This window comes from Bos indicus, chromosome 5 (genome assembly GCF_029378745.1).
Source record: "Bos indicus isolate NIAB-ARS_2022 breed Sahiwal x Tharparkar chromosome 5, NIAB-ARS_B.indTharparkar_mat_pri_1.0, whole genome shotgun sequence".
Taxonomy (NCBI): domain Eukaryota; kingdom Metazoa; phylum Chordata; class Mammalia; order Artiodactyla; family Bovidae; genus Bos; species Bos indicus.
In genome coordinates, this window is record NC_091764.1 from 39,264,947 (window position 1) to 39,291,718 (window position 26,772).

Consider the following 26,772-nt stretch of genomic DNA (forward strand, 5'->3'; position numbering starts at 1 on the left):
ACTCATTATGTCTTCTACTACTTAGAAATATATCTCAGAAGGAAAGTAAGTATTTGCTAGAACTTTCAACATTTCCTATGTAAGGAAAGCAAGACTTATATTTGAAAGAACCTGGTTACTCCTCCAGGAAGTACATACTATTTTTCCCAAAAAGTGTTTAGAAAGCAGTGTCTTCAGCAAGTTTTCATCCACTAAATTATTAATAATTTGATTAGCCACTTAACATGTTTATGTTCAATACACCTGTTCACCTCCAAATCCCTCGTGCAATTGTAGGCCTCCCTTGGTGTGTGTGGTCACTGCAACTGGGGATTTTCCTTAGAGGCAGGGAGGTCCTAAGGTGAATATTTCTTTTCTTGCAAGTACTTATTCTCATGCATCATTTTTGAAAATACAATTATTAAAAACACTCCACAGGTCATTTTTAGAATTTGATTCAAAAGTATTTTAAATGATTGTATTCTTTAATCTAGCAGGCTTACTCCTGATTATTTACCCAAAAGAAATAACCCAATATATACATAGAATACATACATAACATATACAGAGTACAGACATGCATAGACTACATACACTGATGTATAAACAAGTGTGCTTACTGAACCATTATTTATTATACCACCAGCATATAGTAAGAGAAAGGGAGAATGCAATTGTTAAATATGTTATGGTTTGGTCATATAATGGATACTCTAAACACTGAAAGTGCTGCATATAAACATTATTGTTATAGGTGGTTATTTTAAATATGAGCTTACCAGGTGGTGCTAGTGGTAAATAACCTCCCTGCCAATACAAGAGACTTAAATGACATGAGTTCAATCCCTGGAGGAGGGCATGGCAACCCACTCCAGAATTCTTGCCTTGAGAGTTCCGTGGACAGAAGTACCTGGTGGGATACAGTCCATAGGTTACAAAGAGTTGGACACAACTGAAGCAACTTAACACACATGTACATTTTAAACATATTGATAAATCAAACAATCAGGACATGAACATTTGCATCATCTGATCTGATTTTGTAAAAAATAACTATATATATTTATACAGAGAGGTTTAGAATGGCATTGTTTTTGGTGGGCTCTTTTGTTTGCAGTGACAGCAAACTTCTTTAGGTTAACATAATGATGACCTATCATGTCATATACACCCATCATGTGTATGATCACACATGAAAATAGGGTATATAGGAATCTCAATCACATAGTAAGACTTCATGTTAAGCAGAAGAAAATTCATTACCACTTATTACTAAAAAGCATAAACTGCAATAGTCAAGCTTTATGGAAACAGAAACTGGAGAGCCATTCATAAGATTGTCCTACTTTGAGAATGCATGCCTCCTTACCTTAGTTCTTCACCATTATAGAGACTCTTTTTCTCTCTGAGTGTCTATTTTCTTTTTTTTTTTTTTAACATTTTTTTAAATTTTATTTTATTTTTAAACTTTACAATATTGTATTGGTTTTGCCAAATATCGAAATGAATCCGCCACAGGTATACATGTGTTCCCCATCCTGAACCCTCCTCCCTCCTCCCTCCCCATACCATCCCTCTGGGTCGTCCCAGTGCACCAGCCCCAAGCATCTAGTATCATGCATCGAACCTGGACTGGCGACTCGTTTCATACATGATAGTATACATGTTTCAATGTCATTCTCCCAAATCTTCCCACCCTCTCCCTCTCCCACAGAGTCCATAAGACTGTTCTATACATCAGTGTCTCTTTTTCTGTCTCATATACAGGGTCAGTAACTAACCAGTGACCTCCCCAAGCTCCAGTTGAAATTTCATTGATTCACTTGATCAATACTATTATTTGGACGTTTATAATCTAGGTCACTTCTTAGATAACTGCCTCAAGTTTGGATACTTTTGGGTTAGATATCCACTTACTATTCCAATCAGCAGTGGTTAGGGGTGGGTTTTCATGGTACCAGGAGGTGACCTATAAAAGACTACTATAACTCAATGGTAAAAAATAATTAAAATGGGCAAAGAACTTGAATAGACACTTTTCTAGAAGAAGTTATAAGAAGGACTGACAAGTACATGATAAAGTGATCAACATAACTAATCACGAGATAAATGCAAATCAAAATCAGAACGAGATATCACCTCACATGTGTTAGAATGGCTCATTATAAAATGAGATAAGTGCTGGCAAAGAATATGGGAAAATGGAATCCTCCTATTGTTGGTGGGAACAGAAATTGTTTCAGCCACTATGGAAAGCAGCAGAGGTTCCTAAAAAATTAAAAAAATATGACTACAACATGATTCAGCAATCTCATTTTTAAGTATATAGCTGAAGGAAACAAAAATCACTATCCCAAAGAGAAATCTTAACGCCATGTTTATTGCAGTATTATTCACAGTAGCCAAAACACGGAAATGACCTAAGTATCCACTGACATATGAATGGGTGAAGAGTTGGCACGAATAATTAATACTGTAATAAAATAAATTCTACCCCATTTTAAAAATTATCAAGTATTAGTAATTATGAGGAATATTGGGAATTCTTACATACTGCTAGTGGTAATATAAACTTACAAACACTTGAATCGAATGTGCATCTTTACATCTCCTGCATTGGCTGGTGGGTTCTTTATCACTAGCGTCACCTGGGAAGACTCATGCATAATCTAAGACCCCATAATTCAACTTCTAAGTATACACCCAGTGAAAATGTGTGCACCACATATAGAAGAATGTCCAAAGTATTCAATGTAATAATCTATAATTGAAAACAAGCCAAATGCTCATCAGCTATACAATAGATGTATAAATGGTGGTCATCTCACAACGTAATACTGCACAGTGATAAAAATAAGCAAACTACAAGTACATATAACACCTCAAGAAAAAAAAATTCATTAAGTAAAAGAAGTCAGACCCAAAGAATATATACTGTAGAATCCCATTTTTACAAACATTAAAATAGGCAAATTTTATGTCATGTTAGAAGTCTGAATAGGGTTTACAATTGGAAAGGATGGAGGGATAATACTTAAGAGGTGGATTATGGAAGGTCAAAAATGTTTTATTTCAAGACCCGGATACTGGTTATACAAGTGTGTCAATTTTGTGAGAATTTAGACTTTTTTATGTTTCTCTACTTTGATACAAAATTTAAAATATAAATCATTAGTAAATAATTTTTAAAATTATTCAACATAGTCAACAAAAAGGCAGAAATGCAGTGCAATCTAAAAAATGACACAACGATCTCTATTCATTTCCAAGGCAAACCATTCAATATCACAGTAATCCAAGTCTATGCTCCAACCACTAATGCTGAAGAATCTGAAGTTGAACAGTTCTAATGACCTACAAGATCTCCCAGAACTAATACCAGCCAAATGATGTCCTTTTCATCAAAGGGGACTGGAATGCAAAAGTAGGAAGTCAAGATATACCTGGCTGCTGCTGCTGCTGCTGCTGCTGCTAAGTCGCTTCAGTCGTGTCCGACTCTGTGTGACCCGCTAGATGGCAGCCCACCAGGCTCCCCCGTCCCTGGGATTTTCCAGGCAAGAACACTGGAGTGGGTTGCCATTTCCTTCTCTAATGCATGAAAGTGAAAAGTGAAAGTGAAGTCGCTCAGTCATGTCTGACTCTTAGCGACCTCATGGACTGCAGCCCACCAGGCTCCTCCGTCCATGGGATTCTCCAGGCAAGAATACTGGAGTGGGTTGCCATTGCCTTCTCCCTGGAAGAACAGGCAAATTTGGGTTTGGAGTACAAAATGAAGCAGGGCAAATGTTAATAGAGTTTTGCCAAAAGAACACACTGGTTAGAGCAAACACTCTCTTCCAACAACACAAGAGATGACTCTACACATGGACATCACCAAAAATACCAAAATCAGGTTGATTATATTCATTGCAGCCAAAGATGTAGAAGCTCTATACAGTCAACAAACACAAGACCAGGAGCCAACTGTCACTCAGATCATGAACTCCTTATTGCAAAATTCAGACTTAAATTGAAGAAAGTATGTAAAACCAATAGATCGTTTAGGTCTAATGATTGGTAAACTAGACCTAAATCAAATCCCTTATGATTATATAATGAAAGTGAGCAAATAGATTCAAGGGATTAGATCTGAGAGACAGAGTGCCTAAAGAATTATGGACAGAGGCTTGTGACATTGGACAGGAGGTGGTGATCAAGACCATCCCCAAGAAAAAAGAATTGCAAAAAGGCAAAATGGTTGTCTGAGGAGGCTTTACAAACAGCTGAGAAAAGAAGAGACGCTAAAGGCAAAGGAGAAAAGGAAAGATGTATCCATCTGAATGCAGAGTTCCAAAGAATAGCATGGGGAGAGGGCAAAGCCTTCCTAAGTGGTCAGCGCAAAGAAATGTAGGAAAATAATAGAATGGGGAAGACTAGAGAACTCTTCAAGAAAATTAGAGATACCAGGGGAACATTTCATGCAAAGACAGGCACAGTAAAGGACAGAAACAGTATGGACCTAATAGATGCAGAAGATATTAAAAAGAGGTGGCCAGAATACAGAGAAGAACTGTACAAAAAAGATCTTAATGACTCAGATAACCATGATGGTGTAATCACTCACCTAGAGCCAGACATCCTGGAATGTGAAATTAAGTGGGCCTTAGGAAGCATCACCACAAACAAAGCTAGTGGAGGTAATGGAATTCCAGTTGAGCTATTTCAAGTCCTAAAAGATGATTCTGTGAAAGTGCTGCATTCAATATGTCAGCAAATTTGGAAAACTCAGCAGTGACCATAGGACTGGAAAAGGTCAGTTTTCATTCCAATCTCAAAGAAAGGCAATGCCAAAGAATGTTCAAACTATTGCACAATTACACTCATCTCACACGCTAATTAAGGAATGCTAAAAATTCTCCAAACTAGGCCAAAGCCTTTGATTGTATGGATCAAAATAAACTGTGGGAAATTCTGAAAGAGATGGGAATACCAGACCACCTGACCTGCCTCTTGAGAAATTTGTATGCAGGTCAGGAAGCAACAGTTAGAACTGGACATGGAACAACAGACTGGTTCCAAATAGGAAAAGGAGTACGTCAAGGATATATATTGTCACCCTGTTTATTTAACATATACAGAGTACATCATGAGAAATGCTGGGCTGGAAGAAGCACAAGCTGGAATCAAGATTGCTGGGAGAAATATCAATAATCTCAGATACGCAGATGACACTACCTTTATGGAAGAAAGTGAAGAGGAGCTAAAGAGCCTCTTGATGAAACCAAAAGAGGAGAGTGAAAAGGTTGGCTTAAAGCTCAACATTCAGAAAACTAAGAGCATGGCATCTGGTCCCATCACTTCATGGTAAATAGATGGGGAAACAGTGGAAGCAGTGTCAGACTTTCTTTTTTTGGGCTCCAAAATCACTGCAGATGGTGATTGTAGCCATGAAATTAAAAGATGCTACTCCTTGGAAGGAAAGTTATGACCAACCTAGACAGCATATTGAAAAGCAGAGACATTACTTTGCCAACAAAGGTCCATCTAGTCAAAGCTATGGTTTTTCCAGTAGTCATATATGGGTATGAGAGTTGGACTGTGAAGAAAACTGAGTGCCAAAGAATTGATGCTTTTGAACTGTGGTGTTGGAGAAGACTCTTGAGAGTCCCTTGGACTGCAAGGAGATGCAACCAGTCCATTCTAAAGGAGATCAGTCCTGGGTGTTCATTGGAAGGACTGATGTTTAAGCTAAAAACTCCAGTACTTTGGCCACCTCATGTGAAGAGTTGACTCATTGGAAAAGACTCTGATCCTGGGAGGGATAGGGGTCAGGAGGAGAAATGGATGACAGAGGATGAGATGGCTGGATGGCATCACCGACTCGATGCACATGAGTTTGAGTAAACTCTGGGAGTTGGTGATGGACAGGGAGGCCTGGCATGCTGCGATTCATTGGGTCGCAAAGAGTTGGACACGACTGAGCAACTGAACTGAACTGAATTGAAGCTTCAACAGTATGTGAACTGTGAACTTCCAGATGTACAAGTTGAATTTAGAAAAGCCAGAGGAACCAGGGATCAAATTGCCAATATCTGCTGGATTATAGATAAAGCAAGAGTTCTAGTAAAACATCTACTTCTACTTTATTGACTATGTCAAAGCATAGTCATTTGACTGTGTGGGTCACAACAAACTGTTGAAAATTCTTGAAGAGTTGGGAATACCAGACCACTTCACTTGTCCCTTGAGAAATCTGTATGCAGGTCAGGAAGCTACAATTAGAACTGGACATGGAACAACTGACTGGTTCAAAATCGGAAAGGAGTACATTAAAGCTGTATGTTGTCACCTTGCCTATTTAACTTCTATGTAGAATATATCAGGTGAAATGCTGGGTTGGATGAAGCACAAGCTGGAATCAAGACTGGAGGGAGTAATAGTAATAATCTCAGATATGCAGATGTCACCACTGTTATGACAGAAAGTGAAGAGGAACTAAAAAGCCTCTTTATGAAAGTGAAAGAGGAGAGTGAAAAAGCTGGCTTAAAACTTAACATTCAAAAAACTAAGATTATGGCATCTGGTCCCATCATTTCATTGCAAATAGTTGGGGAAACAATGGAAACAGTGCAAGACTTTACCTTCCTGGGCTTCAAAATCACTGCAGATGGTGATTGCAGCCATGAAATTAAAAGACACTTGCTGCTTGGAAGAAAAGCTATGAGAAAACCTAGACAGCATATTAAAAAGCAGAGACGTTAGTTTGCCAACAAAGGTCTGTATAGTCAAAGCTATAGTTTTTCCAGTAGTCATGTATGGATGTGAGAGTTGGACCATAAAGAAAGCTGAGCACTGAAGAATTGATGCTTTTGAACTGTCGTGTTGGAGAAGACTCTTGAGAGTCCCTTGGGCTGCAAGGAGATTCAACTAGTCAATCCTAAAAGAAATCAACCCTGAAAATTCTTTGGAAGGACTGATGCTGAAGCTGAGTCTCCAATATTTTGGCCACCTAATGCGAAGAACTGACTCATTGAAAAATACTCTGATGCTGGAAAAGATTGAAGGCAGAAGGGGATGACAGAGGATGAAAAGGTTGGATGGCATCACTGACTGAATGGACATGAGTTTGAGTAAGCTCCAGTATTTGCTGAAGGATAGAGAAGCCTGGTGTGCTGTAGTCCATGGAGTCACAAAGAGTCGGACATGACTGAATGACTGAACTGAACTGACCTGAATTTTTAAAAACTTACTTAGATGGGAACAGTGGATGTTCTAAGTGTTCTGAAGTTTAGCTTATCCAGTATAAATGCATTGTAAGACCTGAAGTGATTACTTTTGATAGCCCATTGATGAGTACTTTGTGAAAATGGGCCTTTCTCTAGTGTTTTCCCTTTTATAATTTCTGTGAGTGACTTCCCTTTCAATTTCCACTTTCATGAATTGGAGAAGGAAATGGCAACCCACTCCAGTGTTCTTTCTTGGAGAGTCCCGGGGACGGGGGAGCCTGGTGGGATTCCGTCTATGGGGTCGCATAGAGTTGGACACGACTGAGGCGACTTAGCAGCAGTAGCAGCAGCAGCAGTGCTGTCAAAAGCAGTTACCTCTTGCCATATACTTAATATGGGATACTAAGTAATTATCAATTAATTTTTTAATGTGGGATAATATTAAGCAATTATCAATTACTTATTAATGATCAAATCAGATCAGATCAGTCACTCAGTCGTGTCCGACTCTTTGCGATCCCATGAATCGCAGCATGCCAGGCCTCCTTGTCCATCACCAACTCCCGGAGTTCACTCAGACTCACGTCCATTGAGTCAGTGATGCCATCCAGCCATCTCATCCTCTGTCGTCCCCTTCTTCTCTTGCCCCCAATCCCTCCCAGCATCAGAGTCTTTTCCAATGAGTCAACTCTTCGCATGAGGTGGCCAAAGTACTGGAGTTTCAGCTTTAGCATCCTTCCTTCCAAAGAAATCCCAGGGCCGATCTCCTTTAGAATGGACTGGTTGGATCTCCTTGCAGTCCAAGGAACTCTCAAGAGTCTTCTCCAACACCACAGTTCAAAACCATCATTTCTTCAGCGCTCAGCCTTCTTCACAGTCCAGCTCTCATATCCATACATGACCACAGGAAAAACCATAGCCTTGACTAGGCGAACCTTTGTTGGCAAAGTAATGTCTCTGCTTTTCAATATGCTATCTAGGTTGGTCGTAACTACAGAGTAAGACCCCAGCCAGGGCAGCCTCTCTGTATGTCTGACGTGCCAAACAAGAGAGAAGGGTACAAAGCAAGGGAGCTCTCTAAGTGCCTGAATGGGCAGAGCTATGGAGAAAGACTGGCAAAAGAGGCCTTCTGATAGCTACCTACAAGAGGCTCAAAAAAAAGACTCTAATAGGGCCATAACTCCTGTGTGGAGGCAGTCTCTGTCCCTGCACACTTGCCACCAGGGACCCTGTAATCCAAGTAGCTGAGCCACCTTCATGCTCAACCCTCATTGAGGCAGAGCTGCCGTGGGCAAAAAAAAGTCATGTATCTATGTACGCAGGGTTGCTGCAGTTGTGCCCAACTCTTTGCAACCCTGTGGACTGTAGCCTACCATGTTTCTCTGTCAGGGGGTTCTCCAGGCAAGAATACTGGAGTGTATTGGCCAATACTGGTTGTCATACCCTTCTATATTTCCTGCTGCCCTAGCTGCCTTCTCCCCTGAGTACCTGGTGCTGCCAGAACCCCTGTGATCCAAGCAGCTGCACCACCTCCACACCTGGTCCTCACTGGGGCAGATCCAAGTCCTCCAGGGCAACCTCAGGAGCAAACCCCAGTGGACGACCCACATACAGAGGCAGAAATAAAACCACAGTTGAAATCCGGGGGCAGTGTGGCTAAGGAAGAAGACCCAAAACCTTCTCACCAGCCATAGAAGCTGCAAATGAAATCGACATGACCAACTAGGCAGACTCTGTCTATGGAATATATAAAAGGACACTGAGACCTCCCACAAAAAGAAAACACTAGTTTTGATAACTATGGACACTGGAGGCAAGAACAAACAGGAGTAGGACCAGATTAGAATCTGAGTTGCCCCCATAGCAGGTCCAGAGACCAGCACAATGTTGGAAGGCATCCCAGGGAGGTGAGGTGGACTGTGACTCCCAACGAGGGAAAGGACTCTGACAATAGTGACTCAAGAAAAACATTTATTATTCTCATGTTTTGACTTGTTCTGTAGATTCTTTTGAATTTTTTTTCCTTTCCCCCTGCCCTGTTGTAGTTGTTGGCTTCATTGGCAGTATGAAATCTAATTAAGATTTTGAGCTTTTTATTTCCCCCCCTTAGTGATAGTTTTTATTGTTGTTATAAACCTTTGCCTCTACCTTGGGCTTTTGCAGTTATGTGAAGTTTTCCTTTTTTTCTTTCTTCTTCTTTTTTTTCTTTTCCCTTTTTTTAATTTTAATTTTTTTAAACTTATTACTATTTTTTCCACATGTATTCCTTTGATTGCTTTTCCCAGTGTTTTTTTCCCCTTGCAGTTAATCTTTAATGTATATAACCCTTCTTTATCTACTATTTAACTTTGCTTATCTATTCTTTCTTTTTTTTCTTCTCAACATATTAGTTTTATTTTCATTGCTTTATTCCCCAGTTGGCACCTTGCTTTAGCTTTGTTTTCCAGTTTGTACTTTAGTTAGTTTTGTTCTTAACTGATAGATATAAATTTTGGTTTCCTTTGTTCCCTGGGTCAATCTTTTGTACTTCATTTTTGTAGGACTGTTTTGATTTTGCTTATGGGTGTATATATATATGTGTGTATATTTGGTCACACTTTTTATTGTTGTTATAAAACTGTGCCTCTATGTTAGGCTTTTGCCGTTCTCTGGAATTTTCCTTTTTTTTTTTTTCTTCTTTCTTTTCTTTCTTCTTCCTGTTTTTGTTTCTATTCTCTTTTTTAAATTTTAAATTGAAAATTTTTTAAACTTATTATATTTTTCTATACTTATTCTTTTGTCTTTTCTACTCTTCTTTTCCCCTTACATTTAATCTTTAATGTATATAAATCATCAGTTCAGTACAGTCTCTTAGTCGTGTCAGACTCTTTATGGCCCATGGACTGCAGCACATCAGGCTTCCCTGTCCATCACCAACTCCCAGAGATTACTCAAACTCAAATCCATTGAGTTGGAGATGCCATCCAACCATCTCATCCTCTGTCGTCCCCTTCTCCTCCTGCCTTCAGTCTTTCCCAGCATCAGGGTTTATTCCAGTGAGTCATTTCATCACATCAGGTGGCCAAAGTACTGGAGCTTCAGCTTCAGCATCAGTCCTTCCGAAGAATTTTCAGGACTGATTTCCTTTAGGATTGACTGATTTGATCTCCTTGTAGTCCAAGGGAGTCTCAAAAGTCTTTTCCAACACCACAGTTCAAAAGCATCAGTTCTTTGGTGCTCAGCTTTCTTTATAGTTCAACTATCACATCCATACATGACTACTGGAAAAACCATAGCTTTGACTGTGTGTACCTTTGTCAGCAAAGTAATGTCTCTGCCTTTTAACATGCTGTCTAGGTTCCTCAAGATTGCTGGGAGAAATATCAATAACCTCAGATATGCGGATGACACCACCCTTATGGCAGAAAGTGAAGAAGAAAGCCGCTTGATGAAAGTGAAAGAGGACAGTGAAAAAGTTGACTTAAAACTCAACATTCTGAAAACTAAGATCATGACATCCAGTCCCATCACTTCATGGCAAATAGAAGAGGAAACAATGAAAACAGTGAGAGACTTTATTTTCTTGGGCTCCAAAATCACTGCAGATGGTGACTGCAGCCATGAAATTAAAAGACACTTGCTCCTTGGAAGAAAAGCTATGGCAAACCTAGAGAGCATATTAAACAGCAGAGACATTACTTTGCCAACAAAGGTCAATCTAGTTAAAGCTATGGTTTTTCCAGTAGTCTTGTATGGATGCAAGAGTTGGACTATAAAGAAAGCTGAGTGTCAAAGAATTGATGCTTTGGAACTGTGGTGTTGGAGAAGACCCTTGCCAGGGAGATCCAGGAAATCAGTCCTGAATATTCTTTGGAAGGACTGATGCTGAAGCTTAAACTCTAATATTTGGCCACCTGATGAGCAGAAGTGACTCACAAGAAAAGACCTTGATGCTGGGAAAGATTGAAGGCAGGAGGAGAAGGGGCTGACAGAGGATGAGATGATGGATGGCATCAGTGACTCGACGGATATGAGTTTGAGTAAGCTTTGGGAGTTGGTGGTGGACCCGGAAGCCTGGTATGCTGCAGTCCATGGAGTTGCAAAATGTCAGACATGACTGAGCGACTGAACTGAACTAGGTCTGTCATAACTTTTGTTCCAAGGAACTAGCATCTTTTAATTTCATGTCTGCAGTCACCATCTGCAGTGATTTTAGAGCCCATAAATATAAAGTCTCTCACTGTTTCCACTGTTTCCTCATCTGTTTGCCATGAAGTGTTGGGACTGGATGTAGTGACCTTAGTTTTCTATATGTTGAGTTTTAAGCCAACTTTTTCACTCTGCACTTTCATCAAAAGGCTCTTTAATCTTCTGCCATAAGTGTGGTGTCATCTGCATATCTGGCGTTATTGATATTTCCCTCAACAATCTTGATTCCTGCTTGTGCTTCATCCAGCCCAGCATTTCACCTATGTATTCTGAATAGAAGTTAAATAAACATGATGACAATATACAGCCTCAATATACTCCTTTCTCAATTTGGAACCAGTTTGTGTTCCATGTCCAGTTCTAACTGTTGCTTTTTGACCTGTATACAGATTTCTCAGGAGGCAGTAAGGTGGTCTTGTATTCCCATCTCTTTAAGAATTTTTCACAGTTTATTGTGATCCACACAGTCAAAGGCTTTGGCATAGTCAATAAATCAGAAATAGATGTTTTTCTGGAATTCTCTTGATTTTTCAATGATTCAATGGATGCTAGCAATTTGATCTCTGGTTCCTCTGTCTTTTCTAAATCCAGCTTGAACATCTGGAAGTTCACAGTTCACAAGTACTTTTGAAGCTTGTCTTGGAGAATTTTGAGCATTACTTTGCTAGTGTGTGAGATGAGTACAATTGTGCAGTAGTTTGAACATTCTTTGGCATTGCCTTTCTTTGGGATTGGAATGAAAACTGACATTTTCCTGTCCTGTGTCCACTGCTGAGTTTTCCAAAGCTTCTTCATCTACTTCTATTTAACTTTGCATATCAATTATTTCTTTCCTTTCTTCTCAATACATTTGTTATTTTTATTTCATTGCTTTATTCCCCACTTGGCACCTTGCTTTAGTTATCTCCCAGTTTGTGCTTTATTTTGTTTTGTGCTTAACTGGTACATATAATTTTCATTTTCCTTTGTTCACCAGGTCAATCTACTGTACTTTGTTTTTGGTGGGCTGTTTTGATTTTGCTTATAGGTGTATATGTACATGTGTATATTCCATTATTTTACTATTTGTCTGATTTAGTAACTAGGGTTCATCTTTGGTTTCTCTTTTTGAAGAATTTGTTTTAATCTCACTTAATGGTGTAAGAAACCACTCGTGGAAACTTTGTTCCTGACCAGAGATCAAGCTCTGAGCCTTTGGAGTGGGAGCACTGAATCCAAGACCCTATACTACCAGAGAACTTACCCTAGGGAGTATTAAATAGTGAGAACTCACACAAAGGAAACCACTTAAATACAAGTCCCAGCATCACCCAATAACCAGTAGCACCTTGTGCAAGATGCCTCAGCTAAACAAAAAAGAAAACAAAAATAGAAACCTAATCATTAGCAGACAGGATTACCAGCTCACTCAGCCTTGCTCATCAGAGGAAAAACAAACAAACAAAAAACTCAACATAAATCTCACCCTATACTATGCTTATACAAACCACTGGACCAACCTGAGGAGGACAGAAACCAAAAGGAAGAAAGAATTCTGCCTTGAAGCTTGGGTAAGGAGACCTCAAACACAGTAAGTTAAAAAAATTTTTTTTTTTTGGAAAGGCAGAGATATACTACATAAGTGAAGGGAGAAACTAGAAACATAGAAGTCCAAATAAATGAAGGGGAAGTAGGCAAACTACCTGAAAAGAATTCAGAATAACGATAGTAAAGATGATCAAAAAACCTTGAAAACAAAATGGAGGAAATGCAAGAATCAATTAACAAAGGCCTAGAAGCTGGGTATCAATAACCGGCTGTTATAACACATAATAATCATATGTGCAGATGACACCACCCTTATGGCAGAAAGGGAAGAAGAACTAAAAAGCCTCTTGATGAAAGTGAAAGAGGAGAGTGAAAAAGTTGGCTTAAAGCTCAACATTCAGAAAACGAAGATCATGGCATCTAGTCCCATCACTTCATGGGAAATAGATGGGAAAACTGGAAACAATGTCAGACTTTATTTTTGGGGGCTCCAAAATCACTGCCAATGGTGATTGCAGCCATGAAATTAAAAGATGCTTACTCCTTGGATGGAAAGTTATGATCAACCTAGATAACATATTCAAAATCAGAGATATTACCTTGCCAAAAAAGGTCCATCTAGTCAAGGCTATTGTTTTTCCTGTGGTCATGTATGGATGTGAGAGTTGGACTGTGAAGAAAGCTGAGCACCGAAAAATTGATGCTTTTGAACCGTGGTGTTGGAGAAGACTCTTGAGAGTCCCTTGGACTGCAAGGAGATCCAACCAGTCCATCCTAAAGGACATCAGTTCTGAGTGTTCATTGGAAGGACTGATGCTGAAGCTGAAACTCCAATACTTTGGCCACCTCATGAAGAGTTGACTCACTGGAAAAGACCTTGATGCTGGATGGGATAGGCAGGAGGAGAAGGGGACGACAGAGGATGAGATGGCTGGATGGCATCACCGACTTGATGGACATGAATTTGGGTGAACTCTGGGAGTTGGTGATGGACAGGGAGGCCTGGTGTGCTGCTGCGATCTATGGGGTTGCAAAGAGTCAGACACGACTGAGTGACTGAACTGAACTGAACTGAAATGTTTATGAACAAATATGTGGCAATAAAATGGATAACTTGGAAGAGATAGATTCTTAGGAAAGGTCAATCTTCCAAGTTTGAACCAGGAAGAAATAGAAATTATGAACAACCCAGTTACAAGCATTGAAATTGAAGCTGGTGATCAAAAATCTCCCAAAACACCAAAGCCCAGGACCAGATGGCTTCACAGGAGAATTCTATCAAATATTTAGAGAAGAGTTAATGCCTATCCTTCTAAAAATCTGTCAAAAAAATTGAAGAGGAAGGGACACTTCCATGGTCATTCTATGAGGCCCCCATTACCCTGATACCCAAACCAAAGACAGCACAAAAAAGCAAAACCACAGGCCAATATCACTAACGAACACAGATGCAAAAATCCTCAACAAAATTTTAGCAAACAGAATACAGCAACACATCAAAAAGCTCATACACAAGGATTAAGTTGGGTTTACTCCAGGGATGCAAGGATTCTTCAACATATGCAATTCAATCCATGTGATACATCATATTAACAAATTGAAAGATAAAGACCATATAACAATCTCAATAGATGCAGGAAAAGCCTTTGACAAAATTCAGCACCCATTTATGATTAAAACTCTTCAATAAATGGGCATAGAAGGAACCTACCTCAACATATAAGGCCATATATGATATGCCTAAAACAAACATTATTCTCAATGGTGAAAAACAAAAAGCATTCCCCCTAGGACCAGGAACAAGACAAGGGTGTTCCCTTGCACCACCATTATTCAACATAGTTCTGGAAGTGCTAGTTACAGCAATAAGAGAAGAAAAACAAATAAAAGGAATCTAGATCAGAAAAGAAGAAGTAAAGCTCTCATTGTTCGCAGATGATATGATATTGTACATAAAAAACCCTAAAGATAGTATCATAAAATTACTAGAGCTAATCAGTGAATTTAGCAAAGTTGTAGGACACAAAATCAATATACAGAAATCACTTGCATTTCTCTATACTAGCAATGAAAAATCAGAAAGAGAAATTAAAGTATCAATCCCATTCACCATTGAAACAAAAAAATAAAAATAAAAAATCTAGGAATAAACTTACTTAAGGAGACAAAAGAACTGTACACCGAAAATTATAAGACTCTAATAAGCCAAAGATAACATAAATAGATGGAGAGATATTCCATGTTCTTAGGTAGGTAGAATCAATATTGTGGAAATGACTATACAGCCAAATGCAATCTACAGATTCAATGCTCCTGCTGCTGCTGCTGCTAAGTCGCTTCAGTCATGTCCGACTCTGTGTGACCCCATAGACGGCAGCTCACTAGGCTCCTCTGTCCCTGGGATTCTCCAGGCAAGAACACTGGAGTGGGTTGCTATTTCCTTCTCCAATGCATGGAAGGAAAAGTGAAAGTGAAGTCACTCAGTCATGTCCAACTCTTGGCAATCCCATGGAGTGCAGCCTACCAGGCTCCTCCATCTATGGGATTTTCCAGGCAAGAGTACTGGAGTGGGTTGCCATTGCCTTCTCCAACAGATTCAATGCAATCCCTATCAAATTACCAATGTTATTTTTAACAGAACAAGAACAAAAAAGTTCACAATTCATGTGGAAACACAAAAGACCCCGAATAGCCAAAATAGTCTTGGGAAAGAAGAATGGAGCTGGAGGAATCAATTTTCCTGACTTCAGATTATACTACAAAGCTACAATCATCAAGACAGTATGGTACTGGCACAAAAATAGAAATATAGACAAATGGAACAAGATAGAAAGCCCAGAAATAAATCTATGCATCTATGGGTACCTTATTTTTGACAAAGGAGGCAAGAATATAAAATGGGGCAAAGACAGCCTCTTCAATAAATGGTGCAGGGAAAACTGGACAACTACATGTAAAAAAATGAAATTAGAACACTTCCTAACACCATACACAAAGATAAATTCAAAATGGATTTAAGACCTAAATTTAAGACCAGAAACTATAAAACTCTTAGAGGAAAATATAGGCACAACACTTGATGACGTAAATCAAAGCAAGATCCTCTATGATCCACCTCCTAGAGTAAAGGAAATAAAAACAAAAGTAAACAAGTGGGACCTGATTAAACTTAAAAGCTTTTGCATAGCAAAGGAAACTATAAGGAAGGTGTAAAGACAACCCTCAGAGTGGGAGAACCTAATAGTAAATGAAATAAGTTACAAAGTGACAAATAAGTGACAAAATTTCCAAATTATACAAGCAACTTATACAACTCAATACCAGAAAGAGGAAAAAAACAATCAAAAAGTGGGGAAAAGACCTAAACAGAGATTTATCCAAAGAAGACATACAGATGGCTAACAAATACATGAAAAGATGCTCAACATCACTCGTTATTAGAGAAATGAAAATTAAAACTACAATGAGATATCACCTCACACGAGTCAGAATGGCCATCATCAAAAAGTCTACAAACAATAAATGCTGGAGATGGTGCAGAAAAAAAGGAAACACTCTTGCACTGTTGGTGGGAATGCAAATTGATACAGCCACTATGGAAGACAGTATGGAGATTCCTTAAAAAGCTAGGGATAAAACCACCATATGACCCAGCAATCCCATTCAGCATATACCCAGCATATACCCTGAGGAAACCAAAATTGAAAAAGACTCATGTATCCCATTGTTTCAGAGAAGGCAATGGCAACCCACTCCAGTACTCTTGCCTGGAAAATCCCATGGATGGAGGAGCCTGGTAGGCTGTAGTCCATGGGGTTGTGAAGAGTTCGACATGACTGAGCAACTTCACTTTCACTTTTCACTTCCATGTATTGGAGAAGGAAATAGCAACCCACTCCAGTGTTCTTGCTTGGAGAATCCCAGGGATGGTGGGCTGCTGTCTATGGGGTCACACAGAGTATGACATGACTGAAGTGACTTAGCAGGAGCAGTAGCATCCCATTGTTCATTCCAGCACTATTTACAATAGCTAGAACATAGAAGCAACCTAGATGTACATTGACAGATGAATAGATAAAGAAGTTATGGTACATATCCCCAATGCAATATTACTCAACCATAAAAGGGAACACATTTGAGTCAGTTCTAATGAGATGGATGAAACTAGAACCTACTATACAGAATGAAGTAAATCAGAAAGAGAAAGATAAATATTGTATTCTAACACACATGTATAGAATCTAGAAAAATGGTACTGAAGAATTTATTTACAGGGCAGTAATGGAGAAACAGACATAGAGAATAGACTTACGGACATGAGGAGAGGGGAGAAGAGGGTGAAATGTATGGAAAGAGTAACATGGAAACTTAAATTACCATATGGAAACCAGCTTGAACATCAGGAAGTTCATGGTTCACATATTGCTGAAGCCTGGCTTGGAGAATTTTGAGCATTACTTTACTAGCGTGTGAGATGAGTGCAATTGTGTGGTAGTTTGATCATTCTTTGGCATTGCCTTTCTTTGGGATTGGAATGAAAACTGACCTTTTCCAGTCCTGTGGCCACTGCTGAGTTTTCCAAATTTGCTGGCATATTGAGTGCAGCACTTTCACAGCATCATCTTTCAGCAATATGTGAACCGTGAACTTCCTGATGTTCAAGCTGGTTTTAGAAAAGGCAGAGGAACCAGAGATCAATTGCCAACATCTGCTGGATGATGGAAAAAGCAAGAGAGTTCCAGAAAAACATCTATTTTTGCTTTATTGACTATGCCAAAGCCTTTGACTGTGTGGATCACAATAAACTGTGGAAAATTCTTCAAGAGATGGGAATACCAGACCACCTGATCTGCCTCTTGAGAAATCTTTATGCAGGTCAGGAAGCAACAGTTAGAACTGCACATGGGACAACAGACTGGTTCCAAATAGGAAAAAGAGTACATCAAGGCTGTATATCGTCACCCTGCTTATTTAACTTATATGCAGAGTACATCATGAGAAACGCTGGACTGGAAGAAACACAAGCTGGAATCAAGATTGCCAGAGAAATATCAATAACCTCAGATATGCAGATGACTCCACCCTTATGGCAGAAAGTGAAGAGGAACTCAAAAGCCTCTTGATGAAGGTGAAAGAGGAGAGTGAAAAAGTTGGCTTAAAGCTCAACATTCAGAAAACGAAGATCATGGCATCTGGTCCCATCACTTCATGGGAAATAGATGGGGAAACAGTGGAAACAGTGTCAGACTTTATTTTTCTGGGCTCCAAAATCACTGCCAATGGTGATTGCAGCCATGAAATTAAAAGATGCTTACTCCTTGGAAGGAAAGTTATGACCAATGTAGATAGCATATTCAAAAGCAGAGACATTACTTTGCCAACAAAAGTCCATCTAGTCAAGGCTATGGTTTTTCCAGTGGTCATGTATGGATGTGAGAGTTGGACTGTGAAGAAGGCTGAGTGCCAAAGAATTGATGCTTTTGAACTGTGGTGTTGGAGAAGACTCTTGAGAGTTCCTTGGACTGCAAGGAGATCCAACCAGTCCATTCTAAAGGAGATCAGCCCTGGGATTTCTTTGGAAGGAATGATGCTAAAGCTGAAACTCCAGTACTTTGGCCACCTCATGTGAAGAGTTGACTCATTGGAAAAGACTCTGATGCTGGGAGGGATTGGGGGCAGGAGGAGAAGAGGATGACCGAGGTTGAGATGGCTGGATGGCATCACTGACTCGATGGTTGTGAGTCTGAGTGAACTCTGGGAGTTGGTGATGGACAGGGAGGCCTGGCGTTCTGTGACTCATGGGGTCGCAAATAGTCAGACATGACTGAGCGAGTGAACTGAAGTGAACTGGACTGATCCTTAGGGTGAACCATTACTTGAGTCTCAAGGCTGTGAGACCAGGGAAGGCTTTTCAAAGGTGGCATTACCCGTAACTTTCCATTCCCCTTAAACTTCTTGTGTTTCTCACTCTACACTGACTGCTCTGTAAAGTTAGGTTACTTTTCACATATTCACATTTCATCTTCCTAAGTCAAGAAGTTTACTAATGATCCATGTAAAGTATTTAACACAGTGAACATTGTAGGCTCCAAATATGTTTCCTTCTTTTGACTGTTTTGTCCATTTCTATTGTTTTGTGTTCTCCATTTGATTGATTTTCTGATTAACATTCTGTTTCAATAATGAAGTAGGGCTAAATAAAGTGGAAAAAAATAGAAATCTATACTATACTCACTGATCCTACCATAATGAGAACATCAGGGTAGGGCTAGTTTCTGGAAATATTTGATTACAATTTGCTTCACAGAGTATTTCACAGATTTTCCAAGATGTGTTGAGAAGTTGGATCTCATCTAATCTGTTCTTATCACCATCAAAGAGGTAAAGCTGAATAAGTATATGGTTTATTAAATTGTTTATTCAAACATATTTTAGAATTGAATATCTAGCACTTCAGCTGTAGCTGAAGAGCCAATATTCTGGCTACCTGATATGAAGAGCCAACTCTTTGGAAAAGACCCTGATGTGGGGGAAGATTAAGGACAAGAGGAGAAAGGGGTGACAGAAGATGAGATGGTTGGATGGCATCACCTACTCAGTAGACATGAGTTTAAGCAAACTCAGGGAAATAATGAAGGACAGTAGAGCCTGATCTGTTGCAATTCATGGGGTCTCAAAGAGTCAGATAGGCCTAAAATACTGAACAACAACTCATCAGAAAATAAAAATAAGCTCTAATATCTATTGAACGCCCACTCTGTGCCCACACTCATCTAGCTTCTTTATATGTATTAGCTCAGTTGATTCCCAATTTATGAAAAAGGCTATAATTATCTCCCTCTAATGAGCAGCAGCAAGCGTAACCAACTTTATTAAGAATATGAACCTAGTAAAGGGCAGAGCTGGGAAGTAGGATACTGAGTAATAAATGGACCCTAATTTATAATTGGCCAGTGAACTCAGGAGCAGTACTTGTTGCAACACAACAGTTGACTAGGGCATGTAAAACATGCAAGGCACTCAAAATCCTGAGCAGCTGTTTTTTGGTGAAACAGAAGAAATTCCAGAAGGATCTGTGTGGCAATGATTACTAACTGTGCAACAAACTTGAATCATAAGAGAAACATTATGGAAAAAATATTAGACACTATTGGGTGGAAAGCCAAGGGAGTGATAAGACAGTACCTTCTATGAGTGTTCAGAAATGAGAGGCTGTTAGCAAGAGTTAGGGAAAATCCCCTGGAGAGATGGCAAAATGTTGACAAAGAGAAAGGAGAGGGTTTATTTGACATGCAGAACACCACATGCAGAGTGGCCTTGAAAATAAGAGAGGCATGTTAGACAAACTGTGGGGAGTCCTGTCTGACTAAAGCAGAAGCATAGTGGGACATTAGAAGTAACACAAAACATCCTCAAATAGCTTCATGGGACCATTAACTCAGTTCTACAAGGAGACTCCTTATAAACCTGTTCCAGTATAAACCAGTCCTGTTGAAAAAGGTAGCATACTTGAGTGGAAGATGGAAATAAAAGAGAATTAAAAAAAAAAAAAACTCAAAATATTCTTTTATTAATAAGGACTGATTTGGTCAATTGTCTTGTCAGTGGTTTCCTGTTGTCATTATTCATCGAAATTCTGAAGCTGCTTCATGCATGTTTACAGAAGCAAATGGTTTGTTTTACCTAGATTTTAAATCTTTTTAATAAAGTTCCAAATATTTATATTTTGGAAAATAATGATGAGAAACTGGAAAGAGAACATAGACTTCAGGTAAGTGGAAAATAATTTTCTGGGAATATTTTTTTTACTTTATTTTTTAATAAGTGAATTTGTCAGTGAACCTATTGCAGTATTCAATTCATTGAAAATTAATAGAAATTATTTAATAATTATTATTGTGCTACTATGAATTATATCATGCCAATCCATGACTATTCATACAAATAAAAATAATGGAAATGAACTAAATAGCAGAGTACAAATCAATAAAAAATAAAATTTCATTAAATTTTAACTAAAGTTGGAAGAATATTGATATGAAGGTGCATCTTCCCAAGTGGTACAGTTGGTAAAGAATCCACTTGCCAATGCAGGAGACACAAGAGATGTGACTTTGATCCCTGGGTCAGGAAGGTCCCCTGGAGTAGGAAACGGCAACCCACTCTAGTGTTCTTGCCTGGAAAATTCCATGGACAGAGGAGCCTGGCAGGATACAGTCCATGGGGTGGCAAAAGTTGGACACAGCTTAGTGACTAAGCTACCACCACTCTGTAAGACACAGATTTCTTGAGGTCTGAGTTAGAAATTCTTTCTGGAGAGAAGTGTGAGATCAAACAGAAAAAAAAGTTGAGGTTAAATTATATAAAGTCCTTGATGAATATCTCAGGCATTCAGATTTTATCCTATACTCAGGAAAAGATTTCTGAAGATATTCAAGCAAAGTGAGGAAAGTAATATTTAGGAGGCCCAGTGTTGCTGCCACAAGTTAGGGAGACTGGGAAAAGTGTCCAGGGAGAAAAAATCCAGATTTGTCGAGGTAATTAGGCAGGAGACGGAGACAGTATATACCAAAAGATGACTGGGTAAGGGTATTGAAGACAACCTGACATATTTAGAAAAGAAAATTCACACTGCTTTGTCACTTACGAGGTAAAACAGAAATTCCAGAAGACTCAGGCGATAAGTGTGACAGACCAGCAAATAGTGGCACCATCACAAAATAATTTGAAGTTGAGAGTAACAGCTCATTGGAGGCATAAAAATATGTTTAGATGGAAGATTTAGACACAGCAGCAAGGCATGGATTAAATCAATATGTAGTTATGGAAAGGTTATGTTAGAGGAAGCCATGCTGTGTGCTCCTATAGCCTTCTTCATGACACACAGTGAAGAAACGCCCATAGAGAATACATTATTTCCCCTCCTTAGGTCATTCACCTATGGATCCTAACACCAATTTCTGTCAATAGAAAATATGGAATTTCAAAGGTAAGCCCAAGTAAAGTATTTTTTCCTCTTCACATTCACATACGTCTTTTGAACTAAAATAAAATATTTCACATATAGTCAATTATTTTTCTTTGTTGAGCAGCAGGTTTATTATTCATTTACTAGAAAAAAAAACATGCTTAGCACAAAGATATGTTATGTAGAAAGATAAAACGTAACACTTCTCAGATTTTCAATGATTTTTGAAAAAGACATTTCTCAATTTGTAGAACTGTATAAACACAGACATGAAAAACACTAACATCACAGTTTTAAAAAATTGGCAAGCACACTTGGCCTTAATAAAAATAAAATTAAGCTGGTAACTTTGGAAACACTGCATTCTGTAAGATGTGTACATATTTCTTCTGGAAAATATCTACATATTGGTTCCAAACTCATTTATCTATAGGAGTAATTTGAATTCAATGAATATTTAAACCGAGTTGTATCAAGAGGATAAACAATAACCATAGTCATTAGACCAGGAAGAAACTGGGTTTTTAAGACAGAGAGGCATTCTTATTTAAAACCGTCTGATCAAAATTTAGCTCTAGGTACACTGAGTAGTTTTATTGATTGGATTAAAGTTAGCAGTGATGAAATTTTCAATTGACTTAAGTTGCTATTACTATCTTAAAATTTTTGAGACCAGCTTTTTATTATATGTAAATAAGATTTATTTCTTTCCATCTACGTAATAGCCCTTTAAAAGGTAAGAACTCAGACGGGTAGACGAGTAAGGAAAATAGTAACAAAAGGACCAATACGTGAGATAAGTGAATAAAATAACTTAACTCAACTAGCATTCGTTATTGTTTAAATGACATTCTATGAGAGATTTACAAAGAAGGTGACTCAAGCGCCAGACTCCATGAACTTTAGATCTGTACAGGGAGACAATAAGTTCTGTGTATGTGATCCAAATAATGGAAGGATAAAATCTTCAAGGTAACATAAACTGCAAGTGCATCATAGTGTATGTCAAAATGCAGAGAAAACCCAGATCATCAAAACAGGCTCCAAAGAGAAAATGTACATGTGATTACTCTCTAAGAGAGGTGTAGGATTTGGCACAGAAACTCCAGATGGGTAAATAGCATTAGATAACTTCAGTGAAAATGGGCAGGCTGCTCGGAAGCCAGAACAACTCAGAGAAAACCTAAAGAGGAGGCACAGGAGGCAAGGTGGGCAAGTTAGTGGAGAACTTTGAAAATAAGGCTGGGGCATCAGAGTTTGATTTAAGAGATAGCAAGGAGCCATTATAGGTTTTTAAACAGGAAAGTAGCTTCAAAGATGTTTAGATGTTGTGTCTCTGTTATGTTACAACAGTCTCTTGGGTTGAATGAAAATTTGATTAAATTCACACACACATTTGTCTGGTCTTTCACTTTGAAGGCATCATGATTGATATATGATATAGTTGATATGTGTATGATGAAAAGCTAGACTCAAATATCCTATCAGATAATCTAACAATCTCACTTTTTAACAAGGCATCTGTAATTGAGTAGGCTGAAAATTATTGAAAAGATAGTTTCCAAGAACCTCTTTCCAAAAGATGAACTAAACAAATGCTCATGGTGCTGTGATCTGAACTACCTCTCCCCTGACAAATCCATATGCTGAAGCTCTAAGTCCTAATGTGATGGTAGCTGAAAATGGGGCCTTTGGGTGGTAAATGAGGTCATGAGGGCGAGACCCTCATGATGGGATTAGTGTCCTTAAAAGAAGTTACACCAAACAGCTTCCTCTCTTTCTCTACCTTGTGAGGACAAAGCAAGGAGGCCATTTACAAAACAGGAAGAGAGCCCTCATCAGGAGCTGAATTGGTTGGTGCCTTGATGTTGAGTTTCCTGCCTCAAGAACTATGAGAAATTCCTGTTATTTAAGCCACACAGCCTATAGTATGTCGTTATGGCAGTTTGAGCTGTCCTTACAAACAGTCTCAGCTACTTACTGATCCTCTGTCTCCATACCATCCCTTAAATTGTTCTTGGATTTTCTTTACATGGGTAGCAGTCAAGGAGAGCATGAACTCATGATTACTGAATGCTTAGACAGCAACTCTTAGATGCTCTACATAACTTAATCTTGGTAAGAATATGGGACACAATGATCTATGGGAAGTATTTCAGGACAATTTATTGAAAAAATGGGATAGAAAATGTACACATTTTAGAATTCACAATTAGGAGTCTTCTAAAGAGTATACATATATAACTAATTTATATCTGGTAACCACAGGGAACAATGGAAATAGAACACTCTTTGATAGCTTTTCTCAGGGGTAATCAATAATTTATTTCTCTTTTATCGTCACAATTACCACAACTATCTAACTACATAAACAGTGTCACTACATACCACAGGAAGATTGTCCACCTACACTTTACTGAGACAAAGATAATGGCCATTTATGTGTTAAATGTACAACAGGATGTTAAAAAGAGGTGATTTTTATGTGTAAAACAAGATGTGGCACATGATTTACCATCAGGTTTGATTTTATATGTATTAGTCAAGAAGCAAGCATAGAAATATTTTGGCATTGAGTTGTTATTAAAGTTGAAAATAAGCAAACTACAGAAATAAATCCAGATCTATAATAGGTACATTAAAATAGGAAATTAATTGGCTCCTCAGTATTTTTGTGCAAGTTTTTTTGTTTTCTTTCCTTTTGCTTGTTTTCATATATAAATGAGTAGTATGAATATATCACAAGTCAAAGAAAGAAATCTCAGCCAAAAAGAAGTACCGATATATGAAAAACAAATGAAAAATTAGCAGGTATTTTTGCTTACAAAAAATTTAAACTGTAAAGAGTCACAAAATATATATAAAAATGCCACATTGAACGAGGCAAGCATCCTCTACCCAAACTGGTAGCACCCTCTGAAAATCAGCTGCATTCCATCCATTGGGTCATACTGTGGTGACAGACAAAAAGGCATTAGGAACTTGTGTACCATCAGGGGACTTGGCCCCATGGGTCATCAGTTCTTGGATTGTCATCCAGTTGTCCAAAATTTTCTTGTTTCTTTTCTTCATCATCTTTTTGTGACTCAGTTCAATGATGTTGACCTCCTTCTTGCCCTCACTGCCGCTCTGCGGACTCTCCTTGAGACACTCCAGCCGGCTCCGCATCATGAACTCGCGGCGGCGCCGCTGCTCCTTGGCCCGCACCAAGTGCTGTTTCCTCTCCTCTTTGCTCCAGTAGCGCCCCATCTTCATCTCGCTCATGGTGTCATCGTCCGTGGTCATGCCACTCCGCTCCTCCTTGATCTTTAAGGCACGCTCCTTTAGAATGCGGTCCCGCACGGGCCTCTTGGTGATGTACCGCGTCCCGTCGCTCCTGATTTTCACCTTCCATTCCATCTTGGGTTCTGAGCACTTCTGAGACTCCTTGCACACGCTCACCAAGCTGAGCTGACTCTGCGCGTACTCGACTGCGGACTTCTGTTGAATTAACTGCATGTAGCTTTGATAATGCCTAGCATGTGCTGGGATGTTTGCATATCTATAGGAGGAGCTGTGGTAAGGAGAGAGATAAGGGATGTGTTCACTGCTGGTCTTCTCTGGATCAGAAAGCTTGCTGCTTTCTGAAGTCTTCTCTTTGCCTTCAATGACACAGCCTTGTTCAGAGGTTTTGGCTTTGGTGCAGGTTGACTCTTTAGTGTTCTGTCCAGAAGAGGACTGGTTGGCTGCCATTGTGCTTCTCAGATTTTTCTTATTGGTGAGGCTGATCACTCTTGGAAGGGAACTGTCAGGGGAACGGTCCACAGTGAGTGGAGTGCTTCTGCAACTTTCAGCTGTGTTGTAAGCACTCGAACTGTCTTTGTCTGACTTTTCTGGGTGTTCAAGGATGTCATCTAGTTTCCCCCTCTGGGTATCTATGCTGGTATTATAACTTCGGAATCCTCCATCATGCAATGCCCAGATATCTCCATACTGGTCTGTCACTTTCTGGAGCCTGTGAGTCTGCATGATAGTTTGGCACTCAAGTTCAATGTTTCTCAGTTCTTCATTAAGCAACTGTAGTTCATGCTCCACTCCCTCTCGTCCTCCCTGATTGCATTCTATTGTGCTGCTTGAGTAATACAGGTCATACTCCCCATGCTTCCTTATCTTGCATTTGAGCTCCAAGAGCTGCCGAAATCTTTCACACTCCTCATCTTGGTTGCCAATACAGTCTGAGTCAATGTATTCACCAGACACAAAACTCTCATTGCACTGAAGTTCAACGCTTCCCAGGGTGTCTTGGCTCTGCCCCAGCTCTCTTTTGCTTTTCAGAGATGTGCCATTGGGATCCTCGGTTGCATTCTCCTGCTCTGAGCTCTCGTCATTCCGTAAGCTTTCATCTGTGCGCCCCACTCCACTGTCCTTCTCATGGTTATTGGATGAGGATGTTGCCGTATCTGTTGTGCCTTCTTCTTCTTCTTGTTTTTTTGGCTAGGAAAATAAAATTAAGAGAAGAAAGAAAGTTAATTATTTTGAAAATCAGTCGTTGAAAACTTGTTTGAAAAAACAATGCTTTTGGCAAAAGTTCAGCTCCTATAAAGCTACCCTAATTTTAGTATCCATAACTGTTTTACGAATAAAGGCAATTGGCTGATGGCAGTCTTTTTTTTTTTTTTTTTGCTCTAAAAGAAAGCAAAAGCTGCTTGAATATGGCTATGCTACTCACTTGAAGATAAATAAAACAGGGCACATTAAAATAATTAAATTAAAATTAAATGAGTGATTTAAAATAAGTGATTCTTGTCTTAGGCTCTCTTTTAGTTGAGAAACTGGAGTGAAGTTGTATAAATGAGGTGACTTTATGAGTTTCTGAGGCGATAACATACAAAAGGATGAGTAAGAAAGAATCCCAAAACAGTCTTC

The 26,772-nt window shown here is 39.0% G+C and overlaps 1 protein-coding gene across 2 annotated transcripts in view; it reads right to left on the reverse strand.

The window, feature by feature from the left end:
• Positions 1-22,033: 22,033 nt before the first annotated feature.
• Positions 22,034-26,772, reverse strand: part of PDZRN4 (PDZ domain containing ring finger 4) — a 432,300-nt gene continuing 427,561 nt past the window's right edge. For both annotated transcript variants that reach the window (XM_070789261.1, XM_070789263.1), the window contains one exon: positions 22,034-26,340. In XM_070789261.1, coding sequence (XP_070645362.1) covers positions 24,814-26,340 — 1,527 coding nt within the window. In that variant the 3' untranslated portion in view covers positions 22,034-24,813. The remainder of the gene's footprint in view (positions 26,341-26,772) is intronic.